This window comes from Notothenia rossii (genome assembly GCF_949606895.1).
Source record: "Notothenia rossii genome assembly, chromosome: 10".
Taxonomy (NCBI): Eukaryota; Metazoa; Chordata; class Actinopteri; order Perciformes; family Nototheniidae; genus Notothenia; species Notothenia rossii.
This window is the reverse complement of record NC_136908.1, coordinates 9,702,444-9,728,023: the sequence shown is the minus strand read 5'-3', so window position 1 is coordinate 9,728,023 and position 25,580 is coordinate 9,702,444. Positions and strand designations below refer to the sequence as shown.

The 25,580-nt window shown below is 42.5% G+C and overlaps 1 protein-coding gene across 1 annotated transcript in view; it reads left to right on the top strand.

The window, feature by feature from the left end:
• The window catches only part of trim71 (tripartite motif containing 71, E3 ubiquitin protein ligase), a 37,787-nt gene extending 12,850 nt beyond the window's left edge, over positions 1-24,937 (top strand). Inside the window, exons 2-7 of the mRNA XM_079655874.1 lie at positions 6,255-6,422; positions 11,579-11,713; positions 15,291-15,533; positions 17,108-17,605; positions 19,211-19,351; positions 19,560-24,937. Coding sequence (XP_079512000.1) covers positions 6,255-6,422; positions 11,579-11,713; positions 15,291-15,533; positions 17,108-17,605; positions 19,211-19,351; positions 19,560-20,132 — 1,758 coding nt within the window. The 3' untranslated portion in view covers positions 20,133-24,937. The remainder of the gene's footprint in view (positions 1-6,254; positions 6,423-11,578; positions 11,714-15,290; positions 15,534-17,107; positions 17,606-19,210; positions 19,352-19,559) is intronic.
• Positions 24,938-25,580: the final 643 nt, after the last annotated feature.

The following is a 25,580-nucleotide window of genomic DNA, read 5'->3' as shown; positions in this document are numbered from 1 at the left end:
CCAGGCAGGATTTGAACTCGCAACCTTCCGATCGTCAGCCCACCTCAATATCCGTTAGACCACCAACAAAAACAAAAAATAATAAAAAAATTTTTTATTTTTTTTATGAGATCCATTTGTGGCGGACGATATTTAATTGTGACGGCCCGCCACAAATAAATCAATGTATGGGAAACACTGTGGTCCATATAAAATCGAATGAAAATGGTCAGTTTTTTTATTTTATGTTTTGTGTGTTGAATGTATGGTTTAATTGTGTTTGCTTTCGAATCTGCTATTCCTTACACATAATTAAAGCACTTTATGTTTTACAAGATGAAGACCATATTATAATCTCTGCAACAAACGAATATAGTGATTGTTCTATATTTTGTAATCATTTGGTAACCACAAGAGCATACACCTTCATTAAACAATGCACAAACACGTGCACACATGAACGCAAATCCAACTGAAAGCAAACATAAACACAGCTAAGACTTTTTTCGATAAGATTTTTTTCAAATTTCTCCACCCTTTTTACCCCAGGTTGAATTTGTCTACATGTAGAAACTGTATAACCAAGATTTAAAATACAACATTTGGGACTTTCAATGGGGAAATTAAAACATTTAAACCGTCTTATTTTTTTATGGGAGGAACAGGAAACAGGTTTTTTTGGTTATTGGGAAAATGCCGGTAAAAGGTTTTTCCACTTTGGACTTCCAAGATTTCCCACCTGCATAAATGGGGGATTGAACCACTATATGGGGGATGTCGAGGACCTTTTGAACATCCTTAAAAGTAAATTAGCATATTATATTGCACACATCCTGCTCCTCTGTTCTGTGGCAGGCTGTATAAAAGACCTGATTAGCATTCCAACGTCAATTTGAGTTATATAGCCCAAATTTAGAATTTTGCCTCAAGGGGCTTTACAATCGATCTAGCATACAACACCTTCTGTCCTCAGAGCCTTGGGTCTTCAAACAACTCTCCAAAAAGCCTTTTAAGGAGAAACAAAATAAAGAACTTCCAGGTAAAGAAAGGGAAACCTCTTTTAGGATATGAAATAAATTCTGGGATGGAGATGGTTTTAATACAAGAGAACATCATGAGCATTGATGAAATCAGGTGTGGAGACTTTGTTTGATGGTATTAAAACAATTGATTTAAGCCCAAAGTAATCCTATCCTATCTTATCTATCTTCGCTAAAGAAACAAATCATTACCAGTAAGGCTTTTTGACTGTGATCTGATGTTAGCAAAACAACAAGTGTCAGCGTTGAGGGTTTTGTGGGAGCTGCAGCTTTCAGTAATTGGCCAATAAGCAACAGTAGAGGGATACAATCGTTAGATATTACTCTTCATGTAATCGGCAATATTGGCACAGCTTCCTTTGATTAGCTGCAGATCTCTGTTTTGAAGATATTTTAGGTCACCAGAATCCCTCCCTCACCCCCATCAATCTGCCTGTCCCCATCAGCCCGGTGTCCGTCATCTCCACTTTCCTCCTCCACTCTGGAGCCCAGCTGCATTCCTGGCTTTTGTGTGTGCCGTCCCCTTGGAATTTAGGAGATGGCAATGTGGTGAGGGGGGGGTTGGGTTAGGATGGGACTCACGGGGGAGAACATTAAGTGACATAGCGGTGCAGAGACTGAAGTATAGGACAGCAGAAAGAAAAAGAAAAGGACTGAAGAAGAGCTTAAGGCAGAAAGGAGGAGGAAGTTGGAAGAAGTGTGTGTGTGTGTGTGTGTGTGTGTGTGTGTGTGTGTGTGTGTGTGTGTGTGTGTGTGTGTGTGTGTGTGTGTGTGTGTGTGTGTGTGTGTGTGTGTGTGTGTGTGTGTGTGTGTGTGTGTGTGTGTGTGTGTGTGTGTGTGTGTGTGTGTGTGTGTGTGTGTGTGTGTGTGTGTGTGTGTGTCAGTGTGTCAGTGTGTGTGTCAGTGTGTGTGTCAGTGTGTGTGTCATTAGATTATGCTGCTTCCCTGGGGGAACAGTCATTATTGATGGATTGATTGCCGGCCCCTCCCCATCCACTCAGGTCTCCTGCCATTGGAGGCCATTCATCTGGTGTCTCTTTGGGATATGATGGCTACTGCATATTTAATTAGCCTCCATTACAAACAATCAACATTCAGACAAGGGGTTCAGACCAAAGCTTAGGTTTTAGGAACAAAGGTTAAATAACATCTTGCCTTCTGATCCCATGGGGCTTTTTTCTCAACTGTGATCAGGGATGCTTTTACTTCACCTTTCATACATATTATATACCAAATCGAAGCATACCTGCCAACATAGCACCCTTTCCCAGTGAAATAAACCTCATGTGTTGGTTTAAACAATTGGGAAAGTTGATTTTAAACTGTATTTTCTCCACGCTTGTTTTTTTTGCGGTTTCTTTTCATTTTGGCGTGTCACAGACGCTTCTTTTTGGACCAGGAACCATGATTGGTAAACAATGGTGGAAGCCAGCGAAAATGTAGCATTGGCCTCTTTTTTTAATATATTTGTACTTATTCAGTTTCTTTTTCAAACTCTTAAATCATAGTTGGTGATTGTTGGCACAGTGAAGGAGTAATAAAGATGGATTAAATTAGTCTTATTGTGTTTTTGTAAAGTTAAATTAAGTGGGTTTCATGATGATCAGCGCAGTAAAATCACTGTGTGACTAAGGCCCCGTCCACACAGAGACTAAACGGGTTGTATCTGCTACAGTTCTCTATCGTATAGACCAGGGGTGCCCACACTTTTTTGGCTGGTGAGCTACTTTTGAAATGACCAGCTAACCGAGGTCTACCAACCAAAAATAAAATCCCAAATTGCAAGGGTTGCTGAATAACACGTTTTATTTTTACATGGGATAACTACAATAGGGCTGCAACAAACGACTAATTTGATTATCTATAGATTAATGAAACGATTAATCGACTATTCGGACTACTACTGTGTGCCTTGCACAATTTCTCAAACGCTCTTATTTAGCCATCAACTTTTAGATTTAGTTTGAGGTTGTTTTAGGCATGTGGAAACTAACAATGAAGACAATAAAGATGAATACTTGATTCAAAAATACATATATTATTAAATTAACTTAACAAATTGTGAACAAAATTAACATTGCTTTTTATTTGAATTAAATAAATAATATTTCACATCAAAAGAAACAACAATGTTTTAACAAATCTTATTAAATAATCTGATGACAGAACTGGAAACAGAATAGCTGAAACTTTAACAAAATAAATAACTCAGTTACCTCTAATCATTAACCCATGTTTGTATAATGTAGTTAACTCCGTGTGTTGCTGCTAGCATACAGAACACCTGAGGTGGAAACGTTACTCGTGGATGGGGCCACAGAGCTACTAGAAAGATAGTCGAATCCGGTGCATTCCTCCGTCTGAATGTGGAGCACTTTTGCTAAATGTTTAGACAAATTGCTCGTGTTACCGCCCTTACATGCTAAACACTTTTGGTGACGAGCATTGTCCACCTCAAGACGGGTAACATGTAACCACACCTTGGAGCGCTTCTCTCCACCATCTCCTCCGTGTGTTGCTGCATGTAGCAGATGCGTGTGTGTAAACTGCCCCGCCCCCTTGCAAACAGACGGGGGAGAGAGAGATCTCTTCTGGATTGGAAAGATAGAAAATACACCGACCATAGACGCATTTGTTTGTCTTTTTGCATGTTAGAAACGAGTTGGCGACACTAAGACTAAGAGATAATGTTTGTGTAGCAATAATACATGACCTTTCTCTTTCTCAACTCGCTACTCGGAGGGAAGTCGCTGTCATATGCCTTGTGAACACTCCGATAATGCCTCTCCACGTTACCTTTCTTTGGCAGAGCGACGCTTGCTTTACAAATAAGGCAAATAACCTTTGAATGTGACATCACAAAAAAAGATTCTCCCTCCCATTCTGTGTGGAAGTGGTATGTCTTTAGCTTTTTGCTCGTTCCCGCACTCATTTTGTTGTTTGTCTCTCCCGGCACTTGACTGATTTTGTATCGCTTTGCATTCTGGGTTAACAGACTGGAAAGCAATAGGTCGCTTTTTCTGTCAATCGAGTCAACTCCTGAATTAAGTGGCAGGGAGGCCAAGGGAGGAGGGATCAAAACCTGTTTTGTCTATTTTAACGGAGCTGGATTTTTTATTTATTTATGAATGACTCGCGATCTACCAGCATTGCCCCCGCGGTCGACCGCGGTCGACGTACTGGGCACCTCTGGTATAGACTATAGACGGTTCGTCTACACGAGGCCGACACGGAAACGCGTATAACGATAACGGTTCCCAAGGTGGGTAGATCTGCAGATGAAACGCTCTGGGGGTGCAAACTCGTGTGTACGCCCTATACGATAATTTCCAGATAACGATGACGCCATAGCCCCGCCTCTCCCCACGTCTGCTGCTCATCCCCGATGTGTTTCGCCAACAACAACAATCGCGGATCACAGGGTTGATTTTGTGCACCAGACGCTACTGGCCATGCCACAGATGTTAGTGTAAAATCTACAGCTCCTCTACCACAACCATCAGCAGCAAGTGGACATGGAGAACTACGTGAACTACAAATCCACCGCGGAGAATAAACAGAAGGGCAACCAGGCAGCCATGGCAACCATGCTGTGGTCTTTTTCGCTGCTTTTGGTGTATTTTGTGGCGGAAGTACAGCGCCACTTACAGGCCCGGCATATGTACTCCAGCTTCTCCAGCGGGTTGAGCAGTCTCGTGTGTACGGAAACGTTTCTGGTGCCGATTCCGTGTGGACGGAATACTTTTTTGATATCGACCTCGGTTCGTTTTCGTCTCCGTGTGGACGTGGCCTAAATGTCTAGCTTTGAAGAAGAGATAAGAGATAAATGAACGTGAAGAAAGTATAATTATTGTCTTCATCCTTATTGATTTCCTTTTATTTTGTATCACTTGTGTAGAAAATGGGCATGTCAACCCAGGTGTCATGTTTCCATCACAGCCAATCAGAACTCAGGCTGATAATTAACCATGAACACTGCAAAGTCTATTCTCCTGGGAATCAGTCTTGATTGTAAACCATCCTAATAAAGTCAATAGCCAGCTGTTAGAGATGTTTACTTAATAGTATAAAATGGTTTTCAAAGGTCTATTATTCAACATTTTAAAAAAAAATGCATGTTATTATTAAGAAATAATACATTTACAAAGAAAACAGAATGCTTTCAAGCATTAATCACTTCAGGTATTAGACTGTTGCATTGACAATATTAAATAGTTTGAATTATGTGACATCCCTTAATGAGCCTCCTCCACAGCTGTTGGGAGTTTGTTCTGAATGAGTATTGTAGTCCCTCTGTGTTTGAGAAAAAAGAGAAACTCTCTGGGGTGCTGCTGCCGATGGAGCCTCCCTGCTAATACATTCTCACTAATTAGGTGTGTGTGTGTTTGTGTGTTTGTGTGTGGGGGGGTGTATGTTGCACAATATTGGAAAATACTGACATTGCGATTTTTTTCCCCCCCTGCGATATATATTGCGATATAAAAAAATACAGGAATTGAAGAAAATACCGTTTTTTTCCCCCCCCCCCCACAAACCATCCTTTCTTGAACTTTAAGGCTATACCATTGGTATTTTTTTAACTATATTTAACCGGATGAAGGGTTTTAGTCACGGACGCCTTGATCTTAAGTTGTCAGAGCAACAAGCAACAAGCTGAGCTTGCTCGGTTAGCAGCACCGAACTGCCTTGGAGAAACACATGAAACTACTTTATTTATGTTTTTACCTTTAATCACGGGGTCCGTTTGCTTTGGAGATGTGATTGTGGTTTGCTGTGCATGCAGAGCCTGCATGTCACTCACTCAAGTACCCCTGACATGAGAGCCGCGCAAGTTTTCCTTTTGTAGCAAGCAGCAAAATAATTGTAACATGACGTGTTTGAGTCCACGCGATGTGAATATCGCACATGCGCATGTCGCGATTATCGTCACGACACGATATATATCGTGCAGCCCTAGTGTGTATTAATTTACACTTAGAGTATATTTTTGAATAGACAGGGACTTTTTGGACTTACATTATTTAAACATGAAGATCTTTAAATGTTTATAAATAGTAAGAACGTAATAGAAATGTCATTAAATTAGGCATACATATACAAATGGAAATCTGAGGGATAATGTGAACATTTCAAAATGATCGGTCAGTCTCAAGCACTTTTTGAACATGTCATAGTAGAGGCACAACATACAAATCTGATCAGAAAGCTGATTTGTCTGTCTCCCCGTTCTCCCAGGTGTTTCTGTTCTTCTGTGAAACCTGCTCGGTGCCTATCTGTCGGGAGTGCAGTGTGGGCCGTCACATGGGCCATACCTTCGTTTATCTACAGGACGCCGTACAGGACTGCAGGTCCATCACCATCCAGCTGCTGTCAGACGCCCAGCAGGGACGCCAGGCTGTGCAGGTGAGACATGAACCAGGACAGACACTTTCAAAGGGATTAACCCTCCTATTGTCTTTGTTTCCCCCCCTTACTTTGGTATTCGCTGTCAAATTTGACCGGTCCTGTTTTACCTGCTATTACATTTGCACAAAAACCATTAATCATCACCAAATGTCATTTAACACCCTTTCAAACTGTACATATTGTATCAGACTACTGGTATACATGAAAAACTGCAGTAAATATACAAAGAAAAGACACTGAACATGTATTGCGTGTGCCAGGTGTGATCCATGTGGGGGGATGGGCACATAAGAGCGGGAAATGTGTGAAATTGTTCTGTGTGTGTGTGTTTATGAGTGCCAGGTGTGATTCAGCACATAAGGAGGGGGGGGAGGGGAACACATCTAGAGTATGTGTGGGTGTTTGTCTGTGTTTTATCTGATCCGGATGGTTACTAATTCCTTTTCTTTATGGTGGTCATATTTGACCGGGTACACCGTGGGTTTTACAAAGTTGACTAAATCATCCAAAATTCAATGAAAGTGGTGATCAGCAATGTTATATGCTCAAATGTCTACTGTGAAGGATATCATAAAGCCTTAATGCTATCGAATGTAAAACAAAAAAGTTATGATTGATGAAAGTAGTAAATCGGTCAGATTTGACCCGAAGACAACAGGAGGGTTAAAACATACAATATCCTTCAGTTATTACTTTTTTTACTCCTACTGTAAAAGCTTGAACTTATGCAGCAGTCTTGAGGGAAACATAAAAGTTGCATAAAATAATACTTAGTGTTGTGCTAGAGCTAGGGGACATAAAGAAAACCATATTACTATTTTTGTCCAAATACTTCGATATCAATATTGTGACCGTATTGTAGGGTTGATGCTTTCACAAAATATTTTAACAATGAGAAATTTGACAAATATTGACAAGTAATGTTGATTTATTTCTTAGCGAGCAAAGGTTAATAATGTGATAGCTCGAACAGTCAAGTAAATTCAGAAAATGACATCCATTCATTGTAAAGCAACCTTTTAAGGCAGGAAAAAACAAAATCTAAGACGATACACATCCTCATATCAGAACATGGGTATAATATCAGATTGTCCTAATAAAAGTGTGTAAAAACGGAATATAAATTCAGGACAATACGACCAGATGTCCTTATAATTGGTTCAAAAGAAAACCTGCTTGAATCACTCCACCGGATTCAAAAAGGCCAACCTAATTTAAGTCCTTAACTGCGGGAAGCTCATCTGCATGATTTCTTCAAGGTCTGACAAAAAGACAATCCTTGTAAAGGTCAAACCGCACAAACCCAAACTCATCCATCTCCGAGAGACGCCGCGGAGAGCAGCTGTGTGTTTCCAGCCTCGCTCTGCACAGATGATCAGCCTGAATGTGTTTGAGAGTTTGACCAGTGCAGGGGCTGCTGGAACGCCTGGGGTTAGAGGTGTCCAGCTGGCCCTGAAAGGAGGTGGGTCACATGGGGTGAGGTCTGGCGGGGGCAGGGCTGAAGGTCACAGGGGTGGAGGAGCGGAGAGGAGGATGGGGGAGGGTAGATGAGGTATTTAAAGGATTTCTGAGAAAGGAACACTTTGCCCTACCCCCTTTTCAGGCACTCACCCATCCACTCCTCCCCCCTCTCGCACACACACACACACACACACACACACACACACACACGCATGCACGCACGCACGCACGCACGCACGCACACACACACAGCCTGCAATTAGGTAATTATAGATTGGTTGGCAGCCTCCTAGACCCCCCCCCCCCCCAGTTGTTTCCAAGCCATACAGTGACAAAATAAGTGAAGAAAGGGTGAAGATTAACCTCAAAAGGTTTGATGTTTTAGAGAATCCCAACCTGAACACATATACAAAAATATGCTGGATTACAAAGACTGATGGATTGTTATGTTCCATAATGCTGCCTAATTACCATAAAGGAGCGTCATTTATATAAATCAGAGAGGAAGAGATTCAGGAACTCACACACTTTTCAAAAAAAAAATGCAATTCATGTCAAGAAACGTGGTTGTTTATAACCAAATCTCAAACCCTACCCCTTCTACAATTGCCAGTTTAGCCGCTGTATTCAGGCACAGAAGTAGTCTCAGCTAAACATGAAAGTGTGCTAACATGCTAATGTTTAGCTGGAACTGTTAGCCAAGCTCACTAGCTTAGTGTAGCAAGCTAGCATGCTGCTTACATTTTCTAGTAAGCCCAAAACTCAAAGTATATGGAGGTTGTTGCTATTGGATACATTTTGAGCTCATGTTAGGGGATAATAAAAGTTATTTACGTTGGTGGATATGAATGAGTTATGAGTTGTAGCCACAGCTAAAAGGGGTAACATTACTGGATCACTCCCTAGCGTTGTCTAATGTGCCTGGGAGGTGTGGTTGTGTTATGACCCTTTCCATTAATCTTGAAATACTAGCTGTTCCACTAAGGTCATGTGACACGTGGGCATGTACTGTATCTCTTCTTCAGAGCTTGACAATTTGTGTGATCGGGTCTCGCTTTTTGCCTTAATGGAGAGATACTTGTCACTCTGGGTGTTCTGCAAATTCCCACATATCACAACACTGCCTAGTTAAATAGCAGTCACCAGGCTATGTTTAGTAAAGCTAAAGATAATACCACAACACACACGTTATCTTGACCAATGAGAGACAAATTCCAATAATGTATGTAATGAACAGCACATGGATCTGTGCTGAGTCATAAGAAACCCCCCTACCATCTGGCATTACGTTGGTTTTTCATGCGTTTGTCTATTTTGGCCCAGGTCAACATGAGAGTTAATGCTGACGCCAGATAATACACGCACGCACGCACGCACGCACGCACGCACGCACACACACGCTCCACTCTGTCCCATGAGGTCGGAAATTTCCGCCCACTCCACATCCATTATCTTCCCTGACCTCCGACCCCAGGCTTGTGACCTCCTAGCTGGTCAGAGTTGCGTCACGCTGCAATTTGGTTGGTCGGTTTCACCCTCTTTGTGTTCAAAGATGTGTCTTTCCGAAAATGTTGAGAGGAAGACACTGAGACAGGGAGGGATATTAAGAGAAGAAGAAGAAGAAGCCACTTAATCAAGGAAATTCAGTTTTTCTTTACACACATGCACAAACACATAGATTTTTTTATGGAGGGGTGTCAGAGAGAATTTGAGCTTTTACTCCACTAGGGAGCAATTGGAGGTTTTGTGCCTTGCTCAAGGAGACGTATCTAGTAAGCAGTCCACACTTTGTACTTTTTTTCCAATCGGGACTTGAACCGGCAACCATTTTGTTCCAAAGCCACTAAGAGCAAGAAGCAGTGTTAAAAAGAGAAACTGAGCTGCTGTAAAACCAATCAGAAAAAATAGGAACATTTATTATTGATTAATTACTTGACAAAACAAAAGGGATTTTGCATTTTAGAGGAACACACAAAGCTAACCGGAAAAAAGGGTGTTGGAGCATTCATGTTTCCTCCCTTTCTCTTTCCTCATGTATTGATACAACTCCCCTGATTCTTCCAAAACTCCCCCCCCCCCCCCCCCCTGCTGTTCTCTCTCTGGGGGCCGGATTTATTTGACCATTTAGCTTCCCACCTCAAATGGCCAGGGGAAAGAGAAAGAAGGCGTGCTGCCAGGCTTTGTTCCTGCAGGGCAGCAGTGGGGGAGGACGGTATGTGTCTTAAGACAGAGGTGGCAGATCATGACCTGTAGAGGTTTGAGGGACCTCTGATCCCTGCGGCTGATATCACAAAGGAGGCCTTATCCCACCTCCCCTTCGTCCCTGTGAGGTCCGGCTCACCCTGTGACCTCTCAGAAAACGCCACAGGAAAAGCCAGATAAAACACAGCGGGGAGAGGGAGGGAGACAAAGAGGGAAATTTGCATTAAGCCCAAATTGGGGGTGGTAAAAGCTTACACCTTCAGTTCATGCCATACAGCTGTATTTCAGTGCCTGGGTTTATTTGGGTAATTAAAAAACAGTGTCTACATTATTAAGTAAAAGAGATTCTTGTTCAGGGCCTAAAACACCCAAAAGAAATGTGCATGTTTTTAAAAATAGAATATCAAACATACCGAACTATTTATAGAATAAAAATATAATCTATTGAGAGTATCATTTTAATTTACATCATACAATTTAAATGTATGATTATTAAAATAAAGTTAAGTTAATAACATTTCCGATAAAAAAATATGTAATCAAGCCTAAAAAATCGTACCAAATGTGCAATGCCATTTTTTATTTCTTGACACTTTCTCTCAATTTCTTTGATACTTTTCACAACATTAATTAATCAATTATGAGCCCCAAATGTAGTGCTTATAATTCCCACGATGCCCACTTTGAATATCAGGACCGAGTCTGGGTTAAATCAGCAGGAAGTAGCATCATTTTGTGCAGTGGGAAGGGACTTCCTATTCCTGACCCCTGTTTCCCTTTCCCTTCTAAAGTAGCCGCCAAACGTGAGAAAGGAACAAATTCGCAAAGCTGAGCAGGTGTTAGAGCATGGGCCTGCCAGGAAAGATGTCCCGTTCAGTGTCCTCTGTTTTGAATGTTTCCTGGTCCTGTGCATCCTGTTTCTGGGTGTCATCTGTGTCTCACCAGAGTAATAAAACAAAGCAGGACGTGGTGTGCGTTTAGACGTCCACCTTTCCTTTGTTACACTGCAGTGAGAGATAACTCATTTCCACATATTTTTCCAGGTTTTTTTTGATGATTTTTCTGATTGTGTGTATAACTATACCAATATTACCCTCCCCTAACTCTAGCGATGCCACTATGTAACGGAAGTAAACAAAGGAGTACAATTAAGGGGTTTCAGGCAGGGGGGGTAGTGTGGGCTACCTTGGGCTTTTAGCCCTTACAGACCATTGTCATTTCTATTATACACCACAGGAAAGGGAAAACCCCAAAAAGCATAATAGGTCCGCTTCAAGGAACAATGCCGAGCTGAAACTACAACTTTTCAAGCTACTGAAAATCTCCTCTAGATACTTGGCCCTGTGACATGATGGTGTGGTTTCATTTGGGACTGATAAAGGTGGACATCAGTCATGATATAACTTCATAACCAAGGTGAAAATTGAAATAAAAAAAGGTAAACTATAAGGAAACACTTGCTAACTCTCCTTTGTGTTTTGTTTCGACAGCTAAGCATGGAGAAGGTCCAGGCCATGGCGGAGCAGGTGGAGATCAAAGCCAAGGTGGTGCAGACCGAAGTGAAGGCCCTCGTGCTCCGACACAAGAAAGCTTTAGAGGAGAGGGAGTGTGAACTACTGTGGAAGGTGAGCTGCTGCCCGCATCTTCTATCAGCGTCAACTCACTTGACCATATCATGCTAGTTTTCAGTTTCATATTCCTGTGTTGTGCCTCTACTGTGACAAGTTATTATGTTCAAAAGGCTCTTTATTTTTCTCATACTGCCTGTGCTGCAGCACCTCTGTTCACCCTCTGTCTGAAAACAGAGCCCTGTCTGCTCTGATTGGTTAGCTGGTCGGCTCTGATGTGATTGGTCAACCGCTAAGAGATGTCCCGCCCCTTAGCCTATCACGTACAATGTGTTGGAGTGCTAGGGAGGGAACAAAATCCCAATTAAACACTAAAAGTAAGGGAAGACCCCAAATATGGTCCCTTTGTGAATGTATTGTATATCCTTTGATACCCTCCTGGTACACACTGGTAGAGCCAATCGTTAGGGAGAATAAAGGTGTGCTTTTAAGGCGCATGTTATGTTGATAATCTTGTTTGCTTATTAAAGTCATAAAGAGGCATCAGTATTCAATTGAGCAGGTTCATAACCAGTGAAGAACTCCTTGTAGGTTAAACAAGAACCCTCTGAAGGCCCCCCAGGTTTAAGGTTATCCAGAGAAGGAGCTGGGTTTTGGGTGAAAGAAACAACCCTCATCCCTGAGGCCCCTCCAACTCCCTAAACCTTTTGTTGTGCTACATACATGCATGCTATTATACCATTCAAATCTCTCACACACACACACGTTCAAACACACAAAGTCTGCGTCTATTAACTACAACTGAAAACGGGTAGTTAAATGTGCGTTTATGTACATGTGGAAATGTGTTGCTGTAGCCTTACAGAACATCACGGATGATTTATCCGAACACCCACCGGTCTACCCAGATCTTATTTCCCCTTTCCTCCTGAGAGCAGGCTTGGTGAAATTTGAAAAACTGACCTGTGTATTTCTCCCTCAGATCTTACAGCTCTCAAGTGTGCATGTGTGTGTGTGCAGGTCAAAGTGTCAGCGAGGAGGTTTTCACTTACCCGTGTTCCCTCTTTAATCCTTTATACACCACTACAGTACCCCTTATCCCTGCCCTGATAAAGTCATTACAGGCAACCAAAGCACCCCACACACACACACACACACACACACACACACACACACACACACACACACACACACACACACACACACACACACACACACACACAGTTATAAATATCAATAAGTAGATGTAAAATATTTATTACTCTGAGTATTAAGGTGGGTGTGTGTGTGTGCGCACGTGAGCTCTGCGGACTGCAGCTGCTGCTACAACAACAAAGGGGCGGGGCTTAGCAAAGGGTCATTTTGTAAGAAGCAACAACCGATTAGTCATTAAATAATACATTTTGGTTAAACTAAAAATTAATCATTCCCCCTCTAACGGTAAATACATTAACCTAATCATAGATTATATCGATCATTGCCAATATACGCTACAAAATCCTCAACTTGGGACTAAAAGAACAGAAACTCCTTAGAAATAATGGTCATCTGTGACACCTCAATAATACCGAGTTTGGTCATTTGAGCTGAGTAAGACTGCAGTGGTGGCATGCTATCACGTTCCTATGCTCTCATTGACTCAGGTGAATAAAGCTTGCAAGTTGAGCTGTCCTCTGCTGACTCAGACAAGATATTGGAAATGACTCGGGTAGTGTTTCCTGTACGGTGAGCCTGTGTGATGGCCACGGGCTCACAGTGGTGTCCGGAAAACAGAAACTAAATCTGGGAAGGCGCTCTGCAGTGACTCAGCTCCGTGGCTCTGCTCTAGAGTGATCCATGGCTGTGAGATGACAGCAAAAGCAATAGTATAAAGTTACTCAGGGGTGAAATATTTGTGTAAATCTTGTGTAGGTTGTGAATGTGTAGCACCGGCGTTGGCTAGCATGTTAAATGATAAGGTGTTATTACATCAAAGAGCAGTCCTTCTCGCTGTCTCTGGGGTTTTTCCGCTCAGGACCTCTTTGAAATACATACCAACCAACAATGAGTGTGTTCAACTCAAAGTCCATGTCTGCCCATTAGACAGCCTAACTTGAGTCATTGTCCCGCGTGGCTATAAAGTGTAACTCGAGTCACACAGATGCAAATTGCAGTTCCACTTACGCCAAGGATTAACAAAAGAGCCCCTCTCTTTTGTTTCTTTCACAGTCCCTCCCCGCTATCAGAAGTCCTTCTAGCCATAGAAGCAGTCAGGCTATTGTGTTTTACTCTTTTTGTTTGCTGACGGTAAGCAAGAGCCCAATCTGTGCTTCTCAGGTTCTGCCACCCTCTTTAATGCTTTGTTCTCACCGACTGTACCGTAACTCTACTTGGCTTCTAAAGGGAACAGAGATGTGTCGTGCTTTAGTGGCAAGTTAATTTATTTTCTTCACCTTCGGATGAATACATCACTCCTGAACCACTTTTCATTTTGTGAGCTGCCGACCCTGGTATCTCTTTGTATAGTTGAGTTTGTATGCTCATTGTTGTCCTATTGTCTTCTGTTGTATTGTTCAGACAGAAGCAACAAACCTGCAATAATCCTACAACTGCTTAAGAAATACTAACTGTGATGCAAATTGGACTCACAGCTAACTATTTAGCACTTATAGAATATGCATTAGTTTTGCCCTTTTGTTTTAATGTATTACAAACATTTAAGATGTATCTATCTACAGTTGCAGTATTTCATTTTGTATGTTTGAATGAAAGGATCAACAAGGATTTTCAATTGCGCTTCCCAAAAAAAATAATATCCATATTTCCTGTATCACAATCAGGGAGTCATGAATAGTAATGACACAGGATTAAATATTATGGAACGACCATACCAAGTCAAGCACATTTTGTCAATCACATTCATTTGTTAATTACCATGTAATGTACTAGTTCTCGTCCATGCCCATTAACTTTAAGTAAACATTTAATAGTGTGTCTTGTAGATGTATCTCTGCTACTTCAAGTCACTTCACTTAACCTGCATTGTACCAGACTTTAGACACACTGATGCCCTGTTCAACTATTCTTCTTCTCCTTCCTGAATATCTGAGAGACTTGGCATGGTCAGCACATTGCTGCCACCCTGTGGGCACACTGGGTTTAGATTACCAGGAGACTTGTTTCATTCCACTTTCAATCTTATGTTTAAAATGACATAGTCATGTGTTTGCACAGAGAAGTGTGTTATATCGGGGGATCTTTGAATGAAGTTTACCAGTATGACACACACACACACACACACACACACACACACACACACACACACACACACACACACACACACACACACACACACACACACACACACACACACACACACACACACACACACACACACACACACACACACACACACACACACACACACTTGTATAGAGTGCATATAGTGGCATCACTTCAGGAACAGACAAACCTTAAAATACATAAATGTGTAATTTTTTAATATAATAAGGCAAAATAGTTTGTTTTTTAGTTGCCTATGAAATCTGTGCTGTTTTAAATATATCATACAAGATATAACCTTATAATTTCCTGCAGCAAAAAAAACTTTTTAGAGATTGTTGACGTTCTGGTTCCTGGTTCTGTCTCCTCTCAGGTGGAGAAGATCCGTCAGGTGAAGGCCAAGTCTCTGTACCTGCAGGTGGAGAAACTGCACCAGAGTCTGACCAAGTTGGACAGCACCATCGCCGCCGTCAGCCAGGTGCTGGACGAGGGCCGCCACCTGGACGTCCTGCTGGCCCGAGAGCGAATGCTCACTCAGATCCACGAGTTGAAAGCTCTGCGGGGTCTGCTGCAGGCGCAGGAGGACGACCGCTTCATGTTCACTCCTCCAGACCAGGTAGCTCATCTCCTGTCAAATAAAGTATAGCCTAACATGACAACATCCTCTGAAAGATGAGACTAAAAGAGAAATGAGGCTTTAAAGGTCCCATGTCATGCTTTTCCGGTTATTACCCGTCCCCTTGTGTGTTATGAAGGTTTTTCTGCATGTAAACGGTCTGCAGAGGCAAAAACCCTCAAAGTACACCCTGAAGTGAGTAAAACTCTAACACAGAAAATACCTGTCTGTGCTGCCCCAGAACGCCTCGTTGGGGATTTCTTGTTTTCTTCCTGGGTACAGTGACGTGCCCATACCCAAATGGACCAATCCGTGGAGCCGTTAGGTTAAGTCTGTGGATTGGTCCAAATTGACCAATCCACAGACTTCCTCACACACACACATTCAATCTGTTCTCAGCTGCAGCTCCGCCAATTTCTCCTCCCTGAGACGGTGGGACACGGCAAGGCTGTGTGTGTGTGTGTGTGAGCACACGTTACTCACAGCCAGGCTGCAGGTGTGTGTGTGTGTGTGTGTGTGTGTGTGTGTGTGTGTGTGTGTGTGTGTGTGTGTGTGTGTGTGTGTGTGTGTGTGTGTGTGTGTGTGTGTGTGTGTGTGTGTGTGTGTGTGTGTGTGTGTGTGTGTGTGTGTGTGTGTGTGTGTGTGTGTGTGTGTGTGTGTGTGTGTGTGTGTGTGTGTGTGTGTGTGTGTGTGTGTGTGTGTGTGTGTGTGTGTGTGTGTGTGTGTGTGTGTGTGTGTGTGTGCACATGGAAAATTGCACAATATAAATCTATTTTAGTAGACCTCAACAATGGAATTATGATCAGTAGAAATGGCCATGACATGGGACCTTTTTAAAGAAAAGCAACACTAAAACAATTATGTAGAAACCAAATCCTGAATGGTTATGAGCAGGAGCTGTGAACTCATGCTTGCTATTTCTTGTCGTTATAAAAGTTATTTGTTTTTGTACAAATAAATGATTGGTTTAAAACAATTACCGTAATTTTCGGACTATAAGCCGCACCTGAACCACTCTCGGTTCCACTTTTACTTTTGCGCGCTACCTGTCTCACTCTTTTCCGGCCTCCAGCTTTTCCTGCTGGAACCCGCCGCTTAAAGGTGGGGGTCCGCGGACCGGCCATAGAGCCCATAGAGTTAAAGGTGGTGGCCGTTAGCTGTAAAAATCCATAGATTAGCCGCACCGTTATATAAACCGCAGTGTCGAAAAATAGGGAAAAAGGCGCGGCTTATAGTCCGAAAATTACGGTAATCAAATATAACGGATGCTGATGACGATGACCAAAACCTTTTTCATGAACAATGTACGCTAGAGGGGATAGGACCTTTTTGAACATGACGGAAACTATTTGAGAATTTTTTTTTGTTTTATACCTTGAATTCTTTTTTTTTTGCTTCTTTGTTAAAATATTAATTATTGTTTGTTTTGTTTCTAACATGTTCAATACAAAGACTAATACAAAACACTGATTGGAGGAGAGGGGTTATGTCTGTTTAACCTTGTGGATTATTTAAATGCATTCTGTTAAGAGCGTAAATCTTTAAAACACACTAATGTTTTCCGTCACGCTCAGGCTCTGTACATAGCCGTCCAGTCGATGGGTCTGATCAGCAGCGGAGCCTTCGCCCCCGTCACCAAAGCCCACGGCGAGGGGCTAAAAACTGCCCTTCGTGGCAAACCCTCCTCCTTCACTGTGATTGGATACGACCATGACGGCGAGCCTCGTCTCTCCGGCGGCGACGCGGTGTCCGCGATCATCATGTCGGTCCCGGACGGTCACCTGACGGCCGTGGAGGTCAAGGACCACCAGAACGGCTCGTACACCGTGGGCTACCTTCCCAAGAGTGAGGGGGAGCACCTGCTGTCGGTGCTGGTGTGTAACCAGCACATCCAGAGCAGCCCCTTCAAGGTGCTGGTGAAGTCGGGGCGCAGCTACGGTGCCCTGGGGTCACAGGTGGCAGCCTTTGGGAATGAGGGGGAGGGGGACGGCCAGCTCTGTCGCCCCTGGGGCATCAGCGTGGACAAGGAGGGATACGTGGTGGTGGCCGACCGGAGCAACAACCGCGTACAGGTAGAGACTTCTGCCTGCTCTTTTCAACACGTACATCTGGTTAGAGTTCATTTGCATTATTTTATTCCACTGTATGGTTTTTAATTTTTCATTCTGTTTTATCTTATTCTTTACTACTTTTACATAGTTTACTTGTCTCTGGATTTACATTTGTATTGCACTGTTCTTCTCACTGTTTTTCTTTCTTATTGCTTCATGTCTAAAGTATATGGTATGTATGTATGTGGACCTAAGATTCTGATTGCCAACCACAACGCTTTGGCTTTTTCTGCATACGACAAAAACGCTTTTGAAATGCTTTTTTTAATTTGGATCTTCAATCACACTGTCACAAGAATGTTTGTTATGAATCTTCACTATCCCCGGCCAGTTAAATGTAGTTAAAGCAATTTATAAAGAGGGCTTTATTTTTTGCTCCAAACGCTATAAAAACTCCTTAATACTTTTTAATTGATCGACTTATTTTGTGAACAGATGCACTTTGCCTCGAACACAAACTCATGTTTATGCATAAAGTATAGGTCAATCACAACAAAGACAACATTTATTAACACGTTTTTTTTTAAGTCAAATGAAAGCAACAAAAAAGCATTGATATGCAGAGAGGTCTAAGCTATATTCTCACTATGTCTTCCATTTGCTGCCCCTTGCAGCAATTCTCATTTCAATAACGGTGGTACAAACAGAGGGGATGATGTCATGAATATACATTCATACACACATATAACCAGTTATTCCCTTGTCCATGTATATACATACACATTTCCTTTTGTTTGTAATTCTATCCTTTGTTTCAGTCTGTCTCGACTAAACACCACAGCGATCTGGACTTAAAGTGAATTTAGAGTGGTTATAAGTAATGTACCATCCACTCAGCAGTTCATGCTAACTTCACACTGTTGATTTTTGTGCCAAATGGTTTACATGGGGGAGAGTCTGCAAAACAAACTTTGTGTTTGAGTACGGAAAAGTGCATTTGGCTTCCATTCTTACACACACACACACACACACACACACACACACACACACACACACACATATACATCACTTCAGGGGACATTACATTGACTTACATGCATTTCCTGGAGACTTATCCTAACCTTAACCATAACCAACACATGCCTAACCCTAACCCTTAACCTTACCCTAACCCTAAACCTAACCAAGTCTTCACCCTAAAATTAGTGATTCCCCTCATGGGGACCTCCAATTGTCCCCATAAGGGAAGCGAGTCCCCACACGTGACTGTGTAAACAGATTTAGGTCCCCACAAGTATAGCAATGCTAGGCCACACACACACACACACACACACACACACACACACACACACACACACACACACACACACACATGCTGACACACCAATGTCACTTAAAGAGAAATAGAAAAAAATATTTAATAGAAGAAATGTCCTCAATTCTATGGAAGGCGCTATAAATGTATCACACACCCGTGGGCTTTGCTTTGGTGAAGACATTAGCTGTGTATACATTAGAGTACATTCTGTAGAAACTGCACAAACACAGCTGAGTTTGACCCTTTCACTTAAACAATTAGAGCTTTCATTGAATTGGAATCATCGTTTTTGTTTCTTCGCTCTCCAGATATTCAAGCCCTGCGGTGCCTTCCACCATAAGTTTGGCTCTCTGGGTTCCCGTCCGGGACAGTTTGACCGTCCGGCCGGGGTTGCATGTGACAGTCAGAGACGAATCATTGTGGCTGATAAGGACAATCACCGAGTGCAGGTACGAAATGTTTAGGTGCTAATTTAGCTGGCATTCCACATGTGAATTGGAAGTCCATAAGACATTGGAGAATAAATGTTATTGTAAAAAAGCATGTTAAGCTTCTGAAAACCTTTTAAAGCCGTGTAAACACACAGCTCCACATGCTTATTCTCTCTCCTGCAGATATAAACACGTTGGACTCTAACACATTTGCTTTGTCTGACAGGTGTTTACTTTTGAGGGCCAGTTCCTGCTGAAGTTTGGGGAAAAGGGTACCAAGAACGGGCAGTTCAACTATCCCTGGGATGTGGCTGTCAACTCTGAGGGTAAGATCCTGGTCTCGGACACCAGGAACCACCGCGTGCAGCTCTTCGGCCCCGACGGCTCCTTCCTCAACAAGTACGGCTTCGAGGGGGCCCTGTGGAAACACTTTGACTCTCCCAGGGGCGTGGCCTTTAACCACGAAGACCACCTGGTGGTGACCGACTTCAACAACCACAGGCTGCTGGTCATCCGGCCGGACTGCCAGTCGGCTCGCTTCCTGGGCTCCGAGGGCACCGGGAACGGGCAGTTTCTGCGGCCCCAGGGCGTCGCCGTGGACCACGAGAACCGCATCATCGTGGCCGACTCCCGCAACCACCGGGTCCAAGTGTTCGAGCCCAACGGGAACTTCTTATGCAAATTTGGCACACAGGGGAATAGCTTCGGACAGATGGACCGCCCCTCCGGTGTGGCTGTGACGCCCGAAGGAGTCATCGTGGTCGTTGACTTTGGAAATAATCGCATCCTCAAGTTTTAAGATTTATTTTTTTTGCATTCTCCGCCTCCGTTTGCAGTTTTCTTGATGAAGGAAATGGAGGCGAGAGAATGGATCAACAGACACAACAGGAGGCGGGCGCAGAGAGGGTTGAGAGCAAGCTGCAGTGAAGGGAAATAAAAACAAAAATCATGTGTATTGATATATATTTTCCAATCAGATATCTGTGGTATGTATGACAAAGGGGACCTCTACAAATTGATAATCAGTAGAAAAAGCCATATTTCCATTCCCCCGGTCTCAGCTGCTCTGAAGCCTCTCTGTGAGCTCCTCTTTAGTATCCATCTCAGGGATTTTTTCACTTTTCTTGAAATCTTGTACCCTCTGCTCCACACCTACCTCATTTAGCTCTTTATGAATGTACTCATAGTCACTGAGCAGAGGTTTAAAGTCTGTGAAGTTTTACAAAGAAGAAAAGCCTACCTCTATACTTTGTTATTTAAGAAAGACACAAAAAGAATAGACTGTTCAGTTGATATTTGCACAGGATTAAAGACATTCTTGCTGCGCATTTCGAAATATGAGTTAAAGTGAACCTCCTGAATGTTGTTGCTGAGACAATACTCAGACCGCTGTCGAGGCTGCATGATTTATTCTCATTCGAGGGCTTCTCTCGGAGAGGGATTTAGTTTCCTTTTTAATGTTTCTTTCCGACTGGTTAGTTTTTTGCTTATGCATCGACCCTTGTCTCTTTGTGGCTCTGAATTAGCTCAGGTCACGTAGGACTGATTGAAATGATCAGACCCCCCCCCCCCCCCTCTAGTTTTACTGGCTAATGCTGAGTGAATCTATTGAGAATTAAAAATATTTAAAGTCATCTCCAAAACAATCCCTAAAATAAATCCTGTTCTAAAATATGATCATCCAATACTCCCCTTCCCCAACCGTGTCTCATAAGACTGGAAGAATTATTGTTCTGAAGACAACCTGAGTCGTTATTCTCCAGTCAGCTGCATAAATGCAAATTAAAGTGTGCAGTATCTAAAAGGGAACACACCAAAGGATTTTGGTGATGAATTTTGTTTCCAAGATCTGTATCTATTAGCGATCTTAACATAGAGATTTAATCATTTAATTGAATGACACCTTTTTCATGAGGCATGCTGTGTGACAAAAGCCTCACAAGTAGACACCTGATTTGGCTGTCCAGAGGACGTCAATGACATCAAATTTAAGGCCTGACATTTACAATCCTTTTGATTTGGATGGTGGTTGAAAGCCACCGTCTGTGGCTCCTTGGGGCCCGGGATGTAGTCGAATGAGAGGGCACGATCAGGAAGCCCTGCCCTATTTATTGATGTTGGAGTTGAGGAGAAACCTCCAGCTTAAGCGTCAGTAGACCGATTCCTCTAAAGATGGAGGTCTATAGACTACTGGAGTTAACCAAAGTTAGATTTTCTGTAGAATGGCCAATTGTAGATTTGGCGATTTAAAGAAAGAAAAAAAAAATCCCCTTTAAAAACGTTTTCTTAAATAATCATTGTTGCTGGGAAGTCTCGAGTTCATAACAGGCCTGGAGTTGAGGTCATAGCGTCGTCCATGTAAGGCTTAGAAGAACAAAGTGCACGTGAGTTTATCATGCACGTGCACTTTGACTTCCCGCTATGACCTCCAGCTGTTTGATCCAGGATGTGACAGGAGATTTCTGCAGATGTTCGTGGTGTAGAGAACAGAAGATACCCGCACCAAAGATAACCCCCTTTCCCTCCCCCGCATTTATCGCCTCAATCAAACCTCGCCCATCTTTGGTCCTTTTTAGGCGACCCGTAGACTCAGAATAGAATCTCAGATCTGTACCTCAATAGAAACTAATCGCTACTAACTCTTGCAGGGTTTTAAATCCCCTTGCCCTTTTTTTTTTTATCCGTGTCCCACTGGAAGCACTAGACAATTATTCTGTTCTGTTAGCCACTTCCTTAGCCTAGCGACGAATTTTGGGACCTTTTGAAAAGAATGACCGACCGGCGCTCCCCTCAGAGGAGAGGATTTAGGCCGTCATATCTCAGATATCCTGTACCTCAATGGTTGTTTTACCTCCTTTCTCGTATATTTACCTCAACTCCGGAATACCTCAAGTGTGTCACTCATAGCTACTGTGCATTTAAACATTTAAATACCTCAACTTGTTACACATACTACGTTTTTACTCTTATATTTAAGCATACCTTGTCTGATTTTTAATGCATTACAGATATACCTCATTCTTTGAATCTTCTTGTGTTACAGTGCAGTACGTGTTCCTTAGCTCTTGGACCAAAGATCATGGTTTTGTTGAAACAGAGAAAAATTATATTATGGTCATCGCTCCATCCTGCAACCCTGAGCAGCTTTTTGGTTTGTCTAATCTACTGTAAAATGTCTGGTGAACTATGCCTTTTATCATCAAGAAACCAAATATTTCAGAGGAAAGCATCGTGCCAAAATGCTCTGTGAGAGTTCAGTGCCAAACGGAGTTGGCATTTGGACCAGAAGTTGTAGACGACAAGCGTCACTGGGCCGTTACATCACAGATACACATGTGGAACCATGAGAGCACCTGGGGATAAATCCTCGCTCTCTGATTGGATGCACTTAAGAGGGCTGGGCCCAATTTACCTCAAAATGATGATGAACATGCGGATTACACTTGGGTGAGGGCAAGAGGATGTGGCCTCTTCTAAAGAGTTGATAACTTCACAAATCCGCCTTTGAACGCACAAGAATTACCTCAATTTTCAGCACAATTTACAAATATTTCAGAGTGGATTTTGCAGTTTAAACGAACGCATCATAGGAATACGCTTAAGGCATTACAACAGCCTGGTTTATTATTAAAGTGGAGCTATTAGCACATTAGGCGAGCCAGTTTGATTCCACAGACCCAGCTGCTTTGAACTCAACACTAGTTTCACCAGTAAGATTGTTTTTTGCTTTTCAGTATTAACTCTGTGAAAATGTTCATTCAAGTTGCATCCGTTTTTTTTTTTTATAGCTGAATTCTATCTTTAAGGTCCTTAGGTTCCTCTTAAAGAGGAAACATTTTTATTTTAAAACGTAAATATGTTTTTCATTTTTTTGTTGCATGCTTTAAAAAGTCCTTGTATTATATTGATAGGTGTTGAAAAAAAACTCGGTTGGGGTGGGGTAGCCGACTATTGGGATGGTTTTTACCAAAATATATACCCAAAGATGTGTATGTATGTGTGTGTTTAGGGTTGCGTTGGATGGGATTAACCTTTGACCTTTGCGATTGTATTTCCTGTTCTCAAGAGGCTCTGCAGAGCACAACCTGTTGGGCCAGGCGAGCCTCAAGCCCTGAAAACAAAGGAGGCCGTTTTCAGATTAAAATGCAGAAGGCAGCTGCGCCCTTCCACCATTAGTGCTTAATTTACTTTAACTCCCTTTAGTCTGAATATTAGACATATTAACATATTTTCCTTCTGTAGATGTACCTCCCCAAATACGATGAATCCACAAGGTGGCCGTTTTGTGTTTGACCTAGTAATGGGAACTCGCTCGCTGTCATGTGAGAAGCAGCTAGCTTTCTGCAGCACAAACTAGCAATCAGCTTCCTTCCTCGTCTTTATAAGAACCCAGGAAGTGCGGCGACTGCACTCCTGTTCGGTGTTTTATTTTATTTTATTATTGGGCCCCTGTGGTTTTTGTCCACCATTTTTATTGCTGGCCTCTCACGGCTGTAAGAGAGAAAAAGCAAAGCTGCACCAGGTGACATGTGCAAGGTCGTAGACCCTCTTTTAATGATTGTATACTCTAAACACAGAAAGACAAAAAAAATGTTGGAAAATTTAGAAAGGAAAAAAAAAAAAAACTCAGGTAGTTCTCAACAGCCCTGCCCTGCAGGTGTCTCATTGAAACGTGTCCCGTAGTGATGATGTAGTACCCCCCTCCCCCTCCTCTCCTTATGACCTCTCAGTACTAGTCTGATTCTTTTGTGTGCCCCATTTACATATTATATAACTAATTATTTCTAAATCACTTTCGATTAGCTCCCCCTGATTAACCTTTGGGTTGGTTTTTTGCCAATTTTTCTTTTACAAAAAGTACAAACGCTCTCCACCACCTGACGTCCATTGGCCCTTTTAGAATGTATTTTGTGAAGAAAAGGGTTAAACGGCGTCTTGTTGATGCTTGCTCCCCACAACCAGCTGCCGGTCGCAGAACAAGACACAACGCAGAGTTTTCTATTCGGTGATAAATGTTCCACACCAGCAATACCTCGAGTGAGAGGTGGAATCATGTGTGTGTGGTGGAAACATGCAGCACCTCGTTCGGAACCAGCTTTACGACGGCCTTACCCAAACGGGAGGCCTGAGGGTCTGACAGCCAGCTAATCGTGTCCAAAAATCTTGTTTGCGTTGTGTCCTGTTCTCCCGGCTGTTGGGTGTGTGTGAGTGTGTGTTGTGTTTGTGCGCTGCATCCATGTTGTGTAAGCAGAAATTCACTGAATGTATCCTCCAACAGTCCAAGAGGCAGGGCGGGCCGGGGTGGTCCGCTGAGTTTAGATGGTTGCTGCTGGCGCTTCCTCATGCAGGCCTGGGTGTGTGTGTGTGTGTGTGTGTGTGTGTGTGTGTGCGTGCGTGTGCGTGTGTTTATCAGTCTAACCTTTCCTCCCTCTTTTACACACACACTCACACTCACACTGCTGAGTTTAGTTAGGTTTTCAGTCTAAATAAAGTAAAGGAGACTATAATATATTGGCCACCTGCCGCTCTCTCTGTACTCTGTGGACTTTAAACATTTCCTATGCATTTTTTTGTTTACACTTAAATAAAGTTGTATTTCTTTGACTTCTGTCTTTTTTTCTCTTAAACTAAACGAACGCTATCTATTTACTCTTGTGACCATTTACCTTAGTTGAAGCAAAGAATGTGGTATTATAGTGACTGTATTTTATCTATTGTAATTAGAAATCTCAGTTCTTACCAATTTGTTATGTTTTAAATACAAGATAGTTGAGAATGTACCGTTCTGAAAAAAGGAAAAACTGTGTCGGAAATAATAGTAAATAAAAGATACAAATTAAAATGTAATATATACAGTTTTATATATTCTTAGATATAGAGATCTGGGGCCGTATTCACAAAGCATTTTATCTTACCGCTAGGAGTGCTCCTAACTCGCGCTAAAACATTTTACGTAGGAGTTTTTTCTTAAAAGTTATTCACAAAGCCGCTGAGACCTACTCATACTAAGGGTGAACTAAGAGTGACGCGCCGTTGCTATGAATTACGTCGATTCTCGTGCATGAGTTTAGAAGCGGTCAGTACGGTGATTGGTTGTTCAGAGCAGGCGGTCTCGGTGAAACTCATCCGCAACATCCCACAAACGAGCCCACTAAATCACCAAAAAACAAGGAAATAGCCTAGGCTAGAAATGTATTCCTATGAAATAGTTATGGACAGTGCAGTTAGCAGCATACACGCATGATGA